Below are 13,782 nucleotides of genomic sequence, written 5' to 3'. Positions count from 1 at the left end.
GTGTGTTTTGGGATTGTAGCCTCAAATTCGACAAACAAATAAATGCGGTGATTGGCTCTTCAGTTATGTCTTTTCTCCAAGAATAAATCTTTTCTCCATGAGAAAACCTTCGCCTGGGCTACTGCAACTCTCTCTATTATAGTATGTCCAAGTCCTCTGTCGCTTGTTTCCAATTAGTGCAAAATGACGCTGCAAAATTCCTCAAAGGATGGCGTAATTTGACCACGTTACTAAGATTTTGAAATCGCTACATAGTCTGCCTGTGCATTTTAGAATTGAGTTCTTCTTTATGTTTTTAAATCTCTAAATAATCTGGCACCAAGCTATCTGTTTGAGCTACATCAATACAATCCCACACGAAATCTGAGGTATGCTGAACAGAGATCGGCACAGTCTTTAACAGCTTGTGTCATTAATACGTGATCTTGTTTTGTTTTGTTCAGCACTTTGGTCAGCCGTGCTTGCTGTTTTTAAATGTGCGATATAAATAAAACAAACTTGAAACTTAAGTGTGGGCTCTGTTGTTAATTGTAACCTTATCGTAATGTAAAAGGGCTCCCTTTAGTTAAGAGCAAAAGCTGTAATTATAGTTGAATTTATTTAAACAAAGAGCAGTGTTAAGTAAACCACTATTTAATAAAAAAAGAAGCAATTTTATGTTTAGTTTTCCCCCTGCTGTACAGAAATCGTACCCAACCGTGACGTCAAAACCGAGGTACATACCGAACCGTCATGTTTGTGCACCGTTACACCCCGAATATTAATCATGTTCTGCCTCTGCTGCTCTTTCTTGTCTTGTTTTTGTTGTTCAGCATGATCTTAGTTTGCGCTTTTTTTCCTTTGTATCTGCATGTCAACAGACCGCCAGCGCTCATGGTCGGCTTTCGCTCTCAGCTGTCCTTCTTCTCCAGGTATCCGTCTTTCTTTTCCTCACCCACATTTGGGAAATGCTCTCCTCTTTTCTTGAGTTTTCTCCAAAATGCATACATTTTCTGACTTTAATGTGTGCATTCATTCTAGCACATCTAGATACTTCCCTGCTGGATTTTATGTCATGTGAGTTTGTGGTTTAATGGAGATACTGTAATTTTTTCTCTACAGTTAAGAAAAAACTGGATGGCCCTGATATCTCACGAAACAACAGCCTGATGGATGAGCTGGACTTCACAGCTGACATCCCTCTACCTTTAGTTACGGATGTTTCACAGTGAGTTGCTCTGGTTTTTATCCACCCATTGAACACTTTCTTCGCTCTAAATGGCATTTAATGTTTGCGTTCTGTGTGAACGGGCCTGAAGATTTGCATATGTGGTGTGAACAAGCAGGCACATTTTGGATTTTCCACTTTCCACTTATAAAGCATTCTCACGTCATCCTTTACCATCTGAAACATCTCAAGATCTTCCTGATCCTCAGCCGTGAGATGAAGGAAAGCACCTCTTTCTCTCTTTCAGTCTCTTAAGAAGCCCGTTTGTGGCAAAGGAGGAAGAATCAGTCTCTACTCAGCACCTTAATACAACCAGGTACTGTTTCCTGTCTGTTTCCCGTCTGTTTCCGGTCTCTTTCCTGTCCCGTAAGTTTGATTATATGTGGTCAGCCTGGATGATGAGACGTCCTCTAACTTGTGTCTCTCAGCTGTGGTGATTTGAACTGTTTTAGTCCATGGTTTTTTTTTTTTTTTTTACAAAAATTCTCTAATTTAGTAAGCCAACTCAATTCAGTGAATCATTTCTTTCAACCAGTTCATTTCAATGAATCTTTGAAACGGTGGATCTTTATGTAATTAATTGTTCCAAAACATCTCGGCCACCATGATTGTCACGTTCAACAAAAAACAGATCTTGTTTCAGTGAGCCAGTGAGTTGTTAATTTGACTGATTCAGTCTGATTTGTGAGTGACTCATTCAGATTCCCAAGATTCCCACGGTCCTGGAAAGACTGAAAATATCAGGGAATTTCAAAAGTGTGATTTTCAGGACTAGAAAAAGTCAGAAATTAATAAAATATTTTAAGATTTTGGAAAATTCATGGAAATTTCCATAGTCGATGTAATTTTTTTTAAATGATCAGTTATAAATTATTTATTTGAGTAGAAATAATTTTTTGAGAGTGAAATCTCTATACATTGATTTTTTTTCATGGAAATTTTCATATCCAATATTTTTTATTTTTTTTTAAATATGATCAATTCTAAATAGTTTCTTTGACTAGAAGTGACTCTTTGAGAGTATAATGATTTAAAAAAAAAAAACATTAATCAAGTTAAATTCTGTAGTATCCTAGAAAAGTTACAGAAATTAATTTGTCCAAAAGTGAGAACCTTGTGTGACTCAGTTCAGCTGATTCACTGAGAAGACGAATGAATGATTCTTTCACATATTCACACAGACGATTATTTGATAACTGAAATGATCTTCGCCCAAACTCATTATTCTGGCAAGCATGAAATGTTAAATGGCTTAGTGTGCATCTATAGTTTCCATCAGTCTGTAGATTTGAGCGTTTGGCTGGGCTGCACACACAGGTCTGTTTCTGAGCCACACCTGTGAAAGCATCTCATGTGACATTCAGCTCGTCCTCTGAGTTCTCTTGACACTGGACGCTTTCTGCTCTCCTGCCGCCCATGATGAGGTGTGTCAGCGTGGGCCTGTCCAGGGGAATGAAAGGATGTCTCTCTCATTAGGGCCTGTGAGAAGCCCTGAAAGGGGGAAATAAAGTACAGGAAGGGCGTGAGAGAGGAAGTGGGCGGCCCGTGGTGTAAAGGGATGCTGCGTGTAGACGCAAAAATTTCACGCTTTATGACATTTAAAGGAACAATTCACCCAAAAATGAAAATTTGCTGAAAGGTTACTCACCTTTCAGATCATCCGAGATGAAGGTGAGTTTGTTTCTTCATCAGATTTGGAGAAATGTAGCATTGCATCACTTGCTCAGCAATGGATGTGAATGGGTGCCGTCAGAATGAGAGTCCAAACAGCTGATAAAAACATCTCAATAATCCACACCACTCCAGTCCATCAGTTAATGCCTTGTGAAGCCAAAAGCTTCGTGTTTGTAAGAAACAAATCCATCATTAAGATGATTTAAACTCCAAAGCTGCTGCTTCCGAGTCCTCTATCCATAATATTTTTGGTACATCAGGTTAAACTTAAAAAAATAAGAAATGTTCATTTTGGAAGCTAGCTACAGTTAAATGTTTGTTTTATATATATTTCATTTTAGTTAGCATCTACTTCAAGTAAATCTTTTTTATGGCTTTAGTTTTAACTATAATAACCTACTTGTATGACCGCGTCACTGGAGTCTTGAGGCATTTTGAGGGCCATCAGCAACAGAAATAAACCTAAATGAAGTGTCAAAAGTCCCACGAGTGCCAAATCAATGAAATGACACAATTTCACACATTATAAAGCCATCTCAGACAGTTTTGCTCATGTTGCAGTGTTTTCTTGACATCTAAACTTTCATATTAATTAGGGGTGTAATGTACACATTCGTACTGAAAATTTTCCATACGGGTCTCTCGGTTCGGTACGCATGTGTACTGAACAAATACAGCGTTGTTTTAACCACTGCATGAGTGGAACTTCATTGGAAACTTCCAGTTTTATATATAGTTACTTTTGACAAGAAACAAAGTCTCATCTTTAAAATTATGTCCTTTTTATTCATGAAATTCAAATTCTATATAAACGCCTCAGTTCAAACGGCAGCGCGATCACCTCTTCCTCTTTACTACTAGTTTTAGCACGAAATAAACATGAATGAACATCTCACACCTCATGTAATCGCTCAATCAGTGTTTAAACTGCGGAAAGACGGCAACAAAACAGCTTGTAAACAACATGTCACGTAACTTTTCATTTACCTCAGGAAGTCATCAGTTTCCACAGCTCGTTAGTTCACTAGAGAAATGAAGTCTAGAGAAGAGCATTTCACGAAATATTAGACCATATACTCATTATATTTGACTTTACCTGTTAGTGATGTCTTATTTTTTTATTTGTATCTTTGAATTAATCTGTTATGAAAAAGTATGACAGCCACTGTGTAAATGAATATATTTCACCAACAAATAGACATTTTAAAATTTAGAAGTTAATTAAATTTTTTTTTTTTTTGAGTGGGTTTATTATTATATTTAAAAATAAATAGTAATTGCCCATGTCTGTCTCTGGAGTCACCTTTACCGGACTTGCTGAACAGCATCTTTGTCTGTTAAACACTGCTTGTTCAGAGGTTTTAAAAGCCACTGCTCCCCTTAAACTTAAGAAGCCAAAACCTAAAACTGAATCATAGCTTAATGACAACATCCGTTCTCTGAGACAAGCTTGTAGAAGAGCAGAATGAATATGGAAAAAGGACAAATTGCATCAAGAATGCAGTGAAATCTGCCAAGTCTAAATATTTTTCTAATTTAATTGCAAAAAATCATCACAGCTCTAAAGCTTTGTTTTCTGTTTATAACTCTGTTTTAAATCCTCTTGTAAATGTGATTTAAAATCCCTCAGTGTTATTATGTGAAGGTTTCTCAAGGTTTTTTGTTGATAAGTTCACTGTATCGCCTGAGTTTTGTTGTTCTTCAGTCACATGGAGCGTTTTTGACTCAGTTTCTCTCCAGTCTCTCACAGAAATGATTGACCATTTGAAACCGTCATGATGTTCTCCCTTCACGTATTTTGAAACTAATTTTTGATTTGATTGGACCCAGTCTGATATCTTTTCTGAATAAATGTTTAAATTGAGGGACTATCCCTGATAGGCTTAAGGAGGCTACACTTACTTCTCTTCTCAACAAACCTTCACTTGATGTTAGTGATTTCAATCATTTTCTACCCATTTCGACATTTCCTTTTATTACCAAGTCTTTTCTTAGCTCAAATCAGATTTTTGAAACCCTCCAGTCTGGTTTTAAGTCTCTTTATTACGGGTCTTTAATGATACACTGTTAGCGACTGACTCTGGCGACTCTGTGATCCTATTACTTTTAGACCTAACCTCGGCTTTTGATACAGTTGATCATAATATTCATAATATGTTATTTGGACATCCAGGAAACTGTCCTTAGTTGGTTTAAATCATATTTAACTAATATAAGTTTTTCTGTCAGACTGGGTAACTTTTCTTTGTCGCCGGCTCAACTTTCTTGTGGAGTGCCACAAGGTTCAGTTCTCGCACCTGTTCTCTTTTCCTCGTATTTACTTCCTTTGGGCTCCATTTTCAGAAAGCATGGTGTATCATTTCACTGCTATGCAGATGAAATTTATCTACCCCTGATACGCAATGAACGTACTGCTCTGAAATCTCCTTTTCCTTGCCTAGATGAAGTGAAAACTTGTTTTCTCAAAACGTTCTATTTCTGAATGAATCAAAAACCGAGGTTATAGTCTTTGGTCCCCATGAAAACTCTGGGAGTAGAAGTATTGACCTGAACGACCTTGCTGCCTTTATTTCATCCTGTGTTAAGAATTTAGGTGTGTTTTGGGATTGTAGCCTCAAATTCGACAAACAAATAAATGCGGTGATTGGCTCTTCAGTTATGTCTTTTCTCCAAGAATAAATCTTTTCTCCATGAGAAAACCTTCGCCTGGGCTACTGCAACTCTCTCTATTATAGTATGTCCAAGTCCTCTGTCGCTTGTTTCCAATTAGTGCAAAATGACGCTGCAAAATTCCTCAAAGGATGGCGTAATTTGACCACGTTACTAAGATTTTGAAATCGCTACATAGTCTGCCTGTGCATTTTAGAATTGAGTTCTTCTTTATGTTTTTAAATCTCTAAATAATCTGGCACCAAGCTATCTGTTTGAGCTACATCAATACAATCCCACACGAAATCTGAGGTATGCTGAACAGAGATCGGCACAGTCTTTAACAGCTTGTGTCATTAATACGTGATCTTGTTTTGTTTTGTTCAGCACTTTGGTCAGCCGTGCTTGCTGTTTTTAAATGTGCGATATAAATAAAAAAACTTGAAACTTAAGTGTGGGCTCTGTTGTTAATTGTAACCTTATCGTAATGTAAAAGGGCTCCCTTTAGTTAAGAGCAAAAGCTGTAATTATAGTTGAATTTATTTAAACAAAGAGCAGTGTTAAGTAAACCACTATTTAATAAAAAAAGAAGCAATTTTATGTTTAGTTTTCCCCCTGCTGTACAGAAATCGTACCCAACCGTGACGTCAAAACCGAGGTACATACCGAACCGTCATGTTTGTGCACCGTTACACCCCGAATATTAATCATGTTCTGCCTCTGCTGCTCTTTCTTGTCTTGTTTTTGTTGTTCAGCATGATCTTAGTTTGCGCTTTTTTTCCTTTGTATCTGCATGTCAACAGACCGCCAGCGCTCATGGTCGGCTTTCGCTCTCAGCTGTCCTTCTTCTCCAGGTATCCGTCTTTCTTTTCCTCACCCACATTTGGGAAATGCTCTCCTCTTTTCTTGAGTTTTCTCCAAAATGCATACATTTTCTGACTTTAATGTGTGCATTCATTCTAGCACATCTAGATACTTCCCTGCTGGATTTTATGTCATGTGAGTTTGTGGTTTAATGGAGATACTGTAATTTTTTCTCTACAGTTAAGAAAAAACTGGATGGCCCTGATATCTCACGAAACAACAGCCTGATGGATGAGCTGGACTTCACAGCTGACATCCCTCTACCTTTAGTTACGGATGTTTCACAGTGAGTTGCTCTGGTTTTTATCCACCCATTGAACACTTTCTTCGCTCTAAATGGCATTTAATGTTTGCGTTCTGTGTGAACGGGCCTGAAGATTTGCATATGTGGTGTGAACAAGCAGGCACATTTTGGATTTTCCACTTTCCACTTATAAAGCATTCTCACGTCATCCTTTACCATCTGAAACATCTCAAGATCTTCCTGATCCTCAGCCGTGAGATGAAGGAAAGCACCTCTTTCTCTCTTTCAGTCTCTTAAGAAGCCCGTTTGTGGCAAAGGAGGAAGAATCAGTCTCTACTCAGCACCTTAATACAACCAGGTACTGTTTCCTGTCTGTTTCCCGTCTGTTTCCGGTCTCTTTCCTGTCCCGTAAGTTTGATTATATGTGGTCAGCCTGGATGATGAGACGTCCTCTAACTTGTGTCTCTCAGCTGTGGTGATTTGAACTGTTTTAGTCCATGGTTTTTTTTTTTTTTTTTACAAAAATTCTCTAATTTAGTAAGCCAACTCAATTCAGTGAATCATTTCTTTCAACCAGTTCATTTCAATGAATCTTTGAAACGGTGGATCTTTATGTAATTAATTGTTCCAAAACATCTCGGCCACCATGATTGTCACGTTCAACAAAAAACAGATCTTGTTTCAGTGAGCCAGTGAGTTGTTAATTTGACTGATTCAGTCTGATTTGTGAGTGACTCATTCAGATTCCCAAGATTCCCACGGTCCTGGAAAGACTGAAAATATCAGGGAATTTCAAAAGTGTGATTTTCAGGACTAGAAAAAGTCAGAAATTAATAAAATATTTTAAGATTTTGGAAAATTCATGGAAATTTCCATAGTCGATGTAATTTTTTTAAAATGATCAGTTATAAATTATTTATTTGAGTAGAAATAATTTTTTGAGAGTGAAATCTCTATACATTGATTTTTTTTCATGGAAATTTTCATATCCAATATTTTTTATTTTTTTTTAAATATGATCAATTCTAAATAGTTTCTTTGACTAGATGTGACTCTTTGAGAGTATAATGATTAAAAAAAAAAAACATTAATCAAGTTAAATTCTGTAGTATCCTAGAAAAGTTACAGAAATTAATTTGTCCAAAAGTGAGAACCTTGTGTGACTCAGTTCAGCTGATTCACTGAGAAGACGAATAAATGATTCTTTCACACAGACGATTATTTGATAACTGAAATGATCTTCACCCAAACTCATTATTCTGGCAAGCATGAAATGTTAAATGGCTTAGTGTGCATCTATAGTTTCCATCAGTCTGTAGATTTGAGCGTTTGGCTGGGCTGCACACACAGGTCTGTTTCTGAGCCACACCTGTGAAAGCATCTCATGTGACATTCAGCTCGTCCTCTGAGTTCTCTTGACACTGGACGCTTTCTGCTCTCCTGCCGCCCATGATGAGGTGTGTCAGCGTGGGCCTGTCCAGGGGAATGAAAGGATGTCTCTCTCATTAGGGCCTGTGAGAAGCCCTGAAAGGGGGAAATAAAGTACAGGAAGGGCGTGAGAGAGGAAGTGGGCGGCCCGTGGTGTAAAGGGATGCTGCGTGTAGACGCAAAAATTTCACGCTTTATGACATTTAAAGGAACAATTCACCCAAAAATGAAAATTTGCTGAAAGGTTACTCACCTTTCAGATCATCCGAGATGAAGGTGAGTTTGTTTCTTCATCAGATTTGGAGAAATGTAGCATTGCATCACTTGCTCAGCAATGGATGTGAATGGGTGCCGTCAGAATGAGAGTCCAAACAGCTGATGAAAACATCTCAATAATCCACAGCACTCCAGTCCATCAGTTAATGCCTTGTGAAGCCAAAAGCTGCGTGTTTGTAAGAAACAAATCCATCATTAAGATGATTTAAACTCCAAAGCTGCTGCTTCCGAGTCCTCTATCAATAATATTCCTTCTCCAGTGAAAAAGTGGTCTCGTCTGAATCAGGAGAGAAATCTGCACAGTAAACAGTCTAAAACAGCTCTAAACAAATCTGTGGCTGGATTTTGATGTGAGAGACGACAGGAGATGGACTTTTTCACTGGAGGCAGCGTTATTATGGACTCGTATTTTGGTTAGAAGCGATGGTTTAGTGTTAAAATGCCTTAATGATGGGTTTGTTTCTTACAAACATGCAGCTTTTCGCTTCACAAGTCATTAAATGATGGAGGTTTGATGTGCTGTTTGACCTTTGACCCCATCTGTGAATCTGCCTGCTGCCACAGTATCATCCTGATCCCCCGAGTCTCAAACTGAGACTTAGACGTGTGAATGAACTTTTGTGAAATATTCCACTACAGTTATTTTGTCTGATTCGCAAACGGTCCACAAAAGCGTATTGTTCTCTGTCGGATATTCGCTCTAGTCTCGCCAAGAATGAACGGAGTGGGAACACGCGCCGTATTGACACACAACAACTCTGTCTGAGAAAACCTATGATGAGAGGATGAGGTGGAGGAGGAGAGAGCAGAGCTTACTGAGATCATTTACACTGTGAATAACTTCAGTCACAGACGGTTTCTGATCATACAGACCGACGAACTCAGAATCTCAGTTAAGGGTGTAGTATTGTTTGTTTGGCAGGCTGTGCTGCTCATACTATTTTCACAGTATGCTAATTCAAAGTGTGCAGTATACATTCAGAGCGCACACTGTATCCCACAATGCAATGCACTCGACTTGACCTTCTATTTCTAATGTGAATGGAACAAAGCTTAGTCATACATTTACAGCTAACAGCTGTTCATACATTTTCATAAATTGTAATAAAATGCAAAATAACCATTTTAAATATTTACTGTGTATTAAATAAACGTGGATATGTATACAAATATAATTTATGCTAGAGGTCTTTAAATTACTTTGTTTATATATTTAGATTCTATTTTTATATATTTATATAGTTTTTATTTGAAACTTCTTTTTTTTTAATAGTAAAAGTATTTTTGATCTATTTTATCTATATAATCTATTATACTTTTATGTATTATGTAGTGCAATTTGTGTGTGTACAAATACACATACTACAAATTTGATAAATTAAAATGATTAACATTTATATATATATATATATATATCTATATCAGGTAGTTTCCAAGGCAACATTTCTTATTTTCTTTGTTTAACATGTATTTATATATTATTTTGATGTCCTTTTTTTTAATATTTAATATACAGGGTATTAGTTAATTCAAACTAAAACCCTAAAAAAACTAAAACATTTTAGTTGCTTGAAATAAAATAAACTCTAAAGGAAATCAAATAAAAATTATTTATATATCAACATTTCTAATTTTCTTTGTTTAACATTATTTGACATTCAAATAATAATAATAATGGCAAAAACACAGAATAAAATTACTAAAACTAAAATGACAACATAAATGATAAAAAAAACGATTATTTCAAAATATTAACAAAAACTGTAATATACTATAATAGAATCTCAGTGATACTCAGATAACAGTTAATAACATTACATGTCATTTTTGATCTGCTTTTTCAAATCTAAGCTATTTTTTGGCACATTTAATTTTTATTCTGCTCCTTTCATATCACAGTTGTTCGGTCACATCGGTCATTGTGTCATTGCTTTATGCACTAAAGTACAAAGCAAGTCTCTTTCTAATAATAAATGTGTATTTTTTTATATTTTTATGTTGGATGTGTATTAGTGTATAAATTCCAAGATGCGACTCAAAGTGTGTCAAAGCGATGGAGCATTTGTAAGTCGCTGAGAATAAAAGCATCTGCCAAATGAATAAATGTGGAGCAGGTCACATATATGTCATGTTATATGCATAACTTGTTTTCCAAACACAGCCCGTCTGTCTCTTTTTCTCCGTCCTCCGCCCGTGTTTGTCCTGCACAATCCCAGAATTCCTCTGTGATCTGCTTCCCGGAGCATGTCAGGTGGAATGTCTTTCTCCAGACACTTAGACATGAGAGCTGAACTCCGGTCGGGTTTGAGACGGTTTAACCAGACAGACTCGGTGACAGCTCTTTTCATGAGGACTGAAATGAAAGCGCAGGATTTGTAGGGGCTCGTGTCACATTAATGAATTGCTGTGGCGTTATGAGAAGATCTTTCACTCTGTTCTGGCTGGAATGTTTGGAAGTGAGAAAAACTAAGTTAAATATATAAATAAAAATGTAATAAATTAATTTTAAATAAATATACACAAACTTTTTTTTTTAAATTTTACATTACATTTATTTTAGGAAAACAATATTATATCTATTTCTATTTCAATAAAAAAGTATATATATATAATAATCTAAATTATTAAATATTAGTATATAAAATACATTTATAAATACATATGTGCAGATTAAAGGCTTATTTCATATTAAATGTGTATTTAAGATGTATTATTTCTGTGTATATATATATATATAAATAATTAAAATACATTTCTAAATACATATAATCAGAAATTAAACATTTTAATGATTATTTATTTACATGAAATAATAAAGAAAATTAACATTTAATTAAATATTTAAATAATAAATATATTTGTACTTTGTAAGTGTGTGTGTGTGTATTTATTTGATAAATGACTGTCAGCTACGACTGTATCAAATCTATTGCATGTCTTGATCTGTGTCAGATTGTGGTAACGACAGACAGTCTGTCTGTTTTCTTTTTTCTATTTTTTCTGCTCCAGGACGGTCCGCTCTATGCCGCAACAAATCTTTCAGAATTAAAAAAAAAAAAAAAAAGATGGGAAAGAAAAATAAACACAGGATATTGCTGTTTTTGCAGCGTCGCTCCGTTCAGGGAGTCAGATGACACGCTCTCCATCTTTTGTTTTTAAGCGAGGTCACGTTAAACGACACGCTGGCGTCTTTATTTAGTTTGAGCTTGACCTCTGACCCCCCCGTCATTCCCATCAAGCCCTTATTAGCGAACATTAAAATGTTTGGGTGTTGATTTTGTTGTAATTGCAGGTCAGATCATTTCACTCTTCTGCAGCATTGGCCCAGTCTTAGTGTTGTTAGTTGCGTTTGACATTTGCTTTTTTGGTACGTAATTCTGTGAAATTGGTGTAATGTGGAGGTAATTGGAGGTTAATTGGAGGGAATGAATAAATACATGTAAATATTAGTGTAAACACTGAGAGCAGATGGAATTACTGTTCTGTTTATTCAGCCAGCGGCTCCATCACTGAGTTGGAGAAAGCATCACCCTCTCCTAAAAATGACTTGTGAACTCAGTCAGTTGTAGCGAAACACCTTCTCAATGGCACACAAATGTCCTGTTCTGGGTGTTTCTCCGCAGCAGCGACTGGAGCTCGTCAGGATAGAAGGAAACATGGATAGAAAGCTGTCAATGGGAAGAAGGTTTACCTTCCAACATGACAATGACCCAAAGCACACAGCAGAACTGACACACAGTGGCTGAAGGAGAAAAAGCGGATTCTTTTCTATACCCACTGTAGGTATATCTATATAAAGAAATGCATTTAATATGAAATATTACACTGTGTAAGCTGATGAAACATGCTCTCCTAAAATAAATCAGTTCGTATGAATCAAGCAGATCAAAACAATGATTCACAGATTCACTTTACATGAGAAGCAACAATGCACAAAATAGTAAGAATATATTTTTCTTTCCTCGTTGTTTTTTCTTATTTTAAACAAAAACCTCATTAGATGATTATATATATATATAGGATAGAAGGAAACATGGATAGAAAGCTGTCAATGGGAAGAAGGTTTACCTTCCAACATGACAATGACCCAAAGCACACAGCAGAACTGACACACAGTGGCTGAAGGAGAAAAAGCGGATTCTTTTCTATACCCACTGTAGGTATATCTATATAAAGAAATGCATTTAATATGAAATATTACACTGTGTAAGCTGATGAAACATGCTCTCCTAAAATAAATCAGTTCGTATGAATCAAGCAGATCAAAACAATGATTCACAGATTCACTTTACATGAGAAGCAACAATGCACAAAATAGTAAGAATATATTTTTCTTTCCTCATTGTTGTTTTTTCTTATTTTAAACAAAAACCTCATTAGATGATTATATATATATATATGTGTGTATGTGTGTATGTGTATTTTGTGCTGAAAACAATAAAAACTATTTTCCAAAAGGAAAAATTTACTTAATTCAAGATGTATTATTTGAATATTAGATGAATATTTAAATTTCTTTGAACTTTACTATCTTAAATATATAGGAAATATATAAGTGAATATATCCTGTTTTAAGAATATCTAGTAAAATATTTTTACAGGAAAATTGACAACAAAAATGATTACGAATAATCATACACACACGCACACAATCATTTATTTATGATTCTTACATACATATACATACATACATACAGTGTTGGGGGTAATATATTACAAGTAACGTGAGTTACGTAATCAGATAAGACTAGTAAAGTAACGCATTGCTTTTTCATTTACAAGAAGATATCGCAGTTACTTTTTCAAATAAGTAACTTAAATTATTATTAATTATATATATATATATATATATATATATAGTTAATAATAAAAAATGACAGCACATTAGATTCCTCTCCACAAGGATGAAGAAGCTTGTATGTGGTTTTTAAGCCTGACTCACTGCTGACGGTAAAATGTTTTAATAAATAACCTTCAGGTTTCTCTCTCAAAGTCCCGCAGAACTCTTTTCAGAGGTTTTCCTCTCTTCTCGTTCTCTCTCTCTCGTGCACCTGTACAAATATCAGGCTCGTCTTTCTGCTGGCTTCAGTTTCCCGGCGTCCGTCTGTAATGAAAACACCTGAGCGCTGTGTTTATGTGCTCCGGCTCCGGCTTCAGGTGGTCCGGTCTGGATTCTCTGATGTGGTTTTGGTTGGGTGCGGACGGGAGAAAGAGAGCGTCAGTGTTTCAGTGGAACGAGAGCGCTGAGGAAACTGGATTATGACTGAATGATGTCTGCTGAGATTTAAACACCTCAAAGATACACAGACGCTCTGTTTGTCTGATTCTCTTTATCTGTCTTTTAACATTCGCAAAAACACACACTGGCTTTTTGTTTTTCTTTCCTCAACCACACACACACACACACACTCTCTCTCTCTCTCACACACACACACACACA

General features: G+C 36.0%; 1 protein-coding gene across 1 annotated transcript in view; it reads left to right on the top strand.

Moving 5' to 3' along the window:
- The window catches only part of LOC107558590 (potassium voltage-gated channel subfamily KQT member 1-like), a 125,000-nt gene that overhangs the window by 44,919 nt on the left and 66,299 nt on the right, over nt 1-13,782 (top strand). Inside the window, exons 12-17 of the mRNA XM_016242249.1 lie at nt 861-911; nt 1,102-1,207; nt 1,455-1,573; nt 6,334-6,384; nt 6,575-6,680; nt 6,928-6,996. Coding sequence (XP_016097735.1) covers nt 861-911; nt 1,102-1,207; nt 1,455-1,573; nt 6,334-6,384; nt 6,575-6,680; nt 6,928-6,996 — 502 coding nt within the window. The remainder of the gene's footprint in view (nt 1-860; nt 912-1,101; nt 1,208-1,454; nt 1,574-6,333; nt 6,385-6,574; nt 6,681-6,927; nt 6,997-13,782) is intronic.

Source organism: Sinocyclocheilus grahami, unplaced genomic scaffold (genome assembly GCF_001515645.1).
Source record: "Sinocyclocheilus grahami isolate Dianchi unplaced genomic scaffold, SAMN03320097.WGS_v1.1 scaffold651.1, whole genome shotgun sequence".
NCBI classification, from domain to species: domain Eukaryota; kingdom Metazoa; phylum Chordata; class Actinopteri; order Cypriniformes; family Cyprinidae; genus Sinocyclocheilus; species Sinocyclocheilus grahami.
Note: the sequence above shows the minus strand (reverse complement) of the source record. Positions and strands in the feature narration are given on the sequence as shown.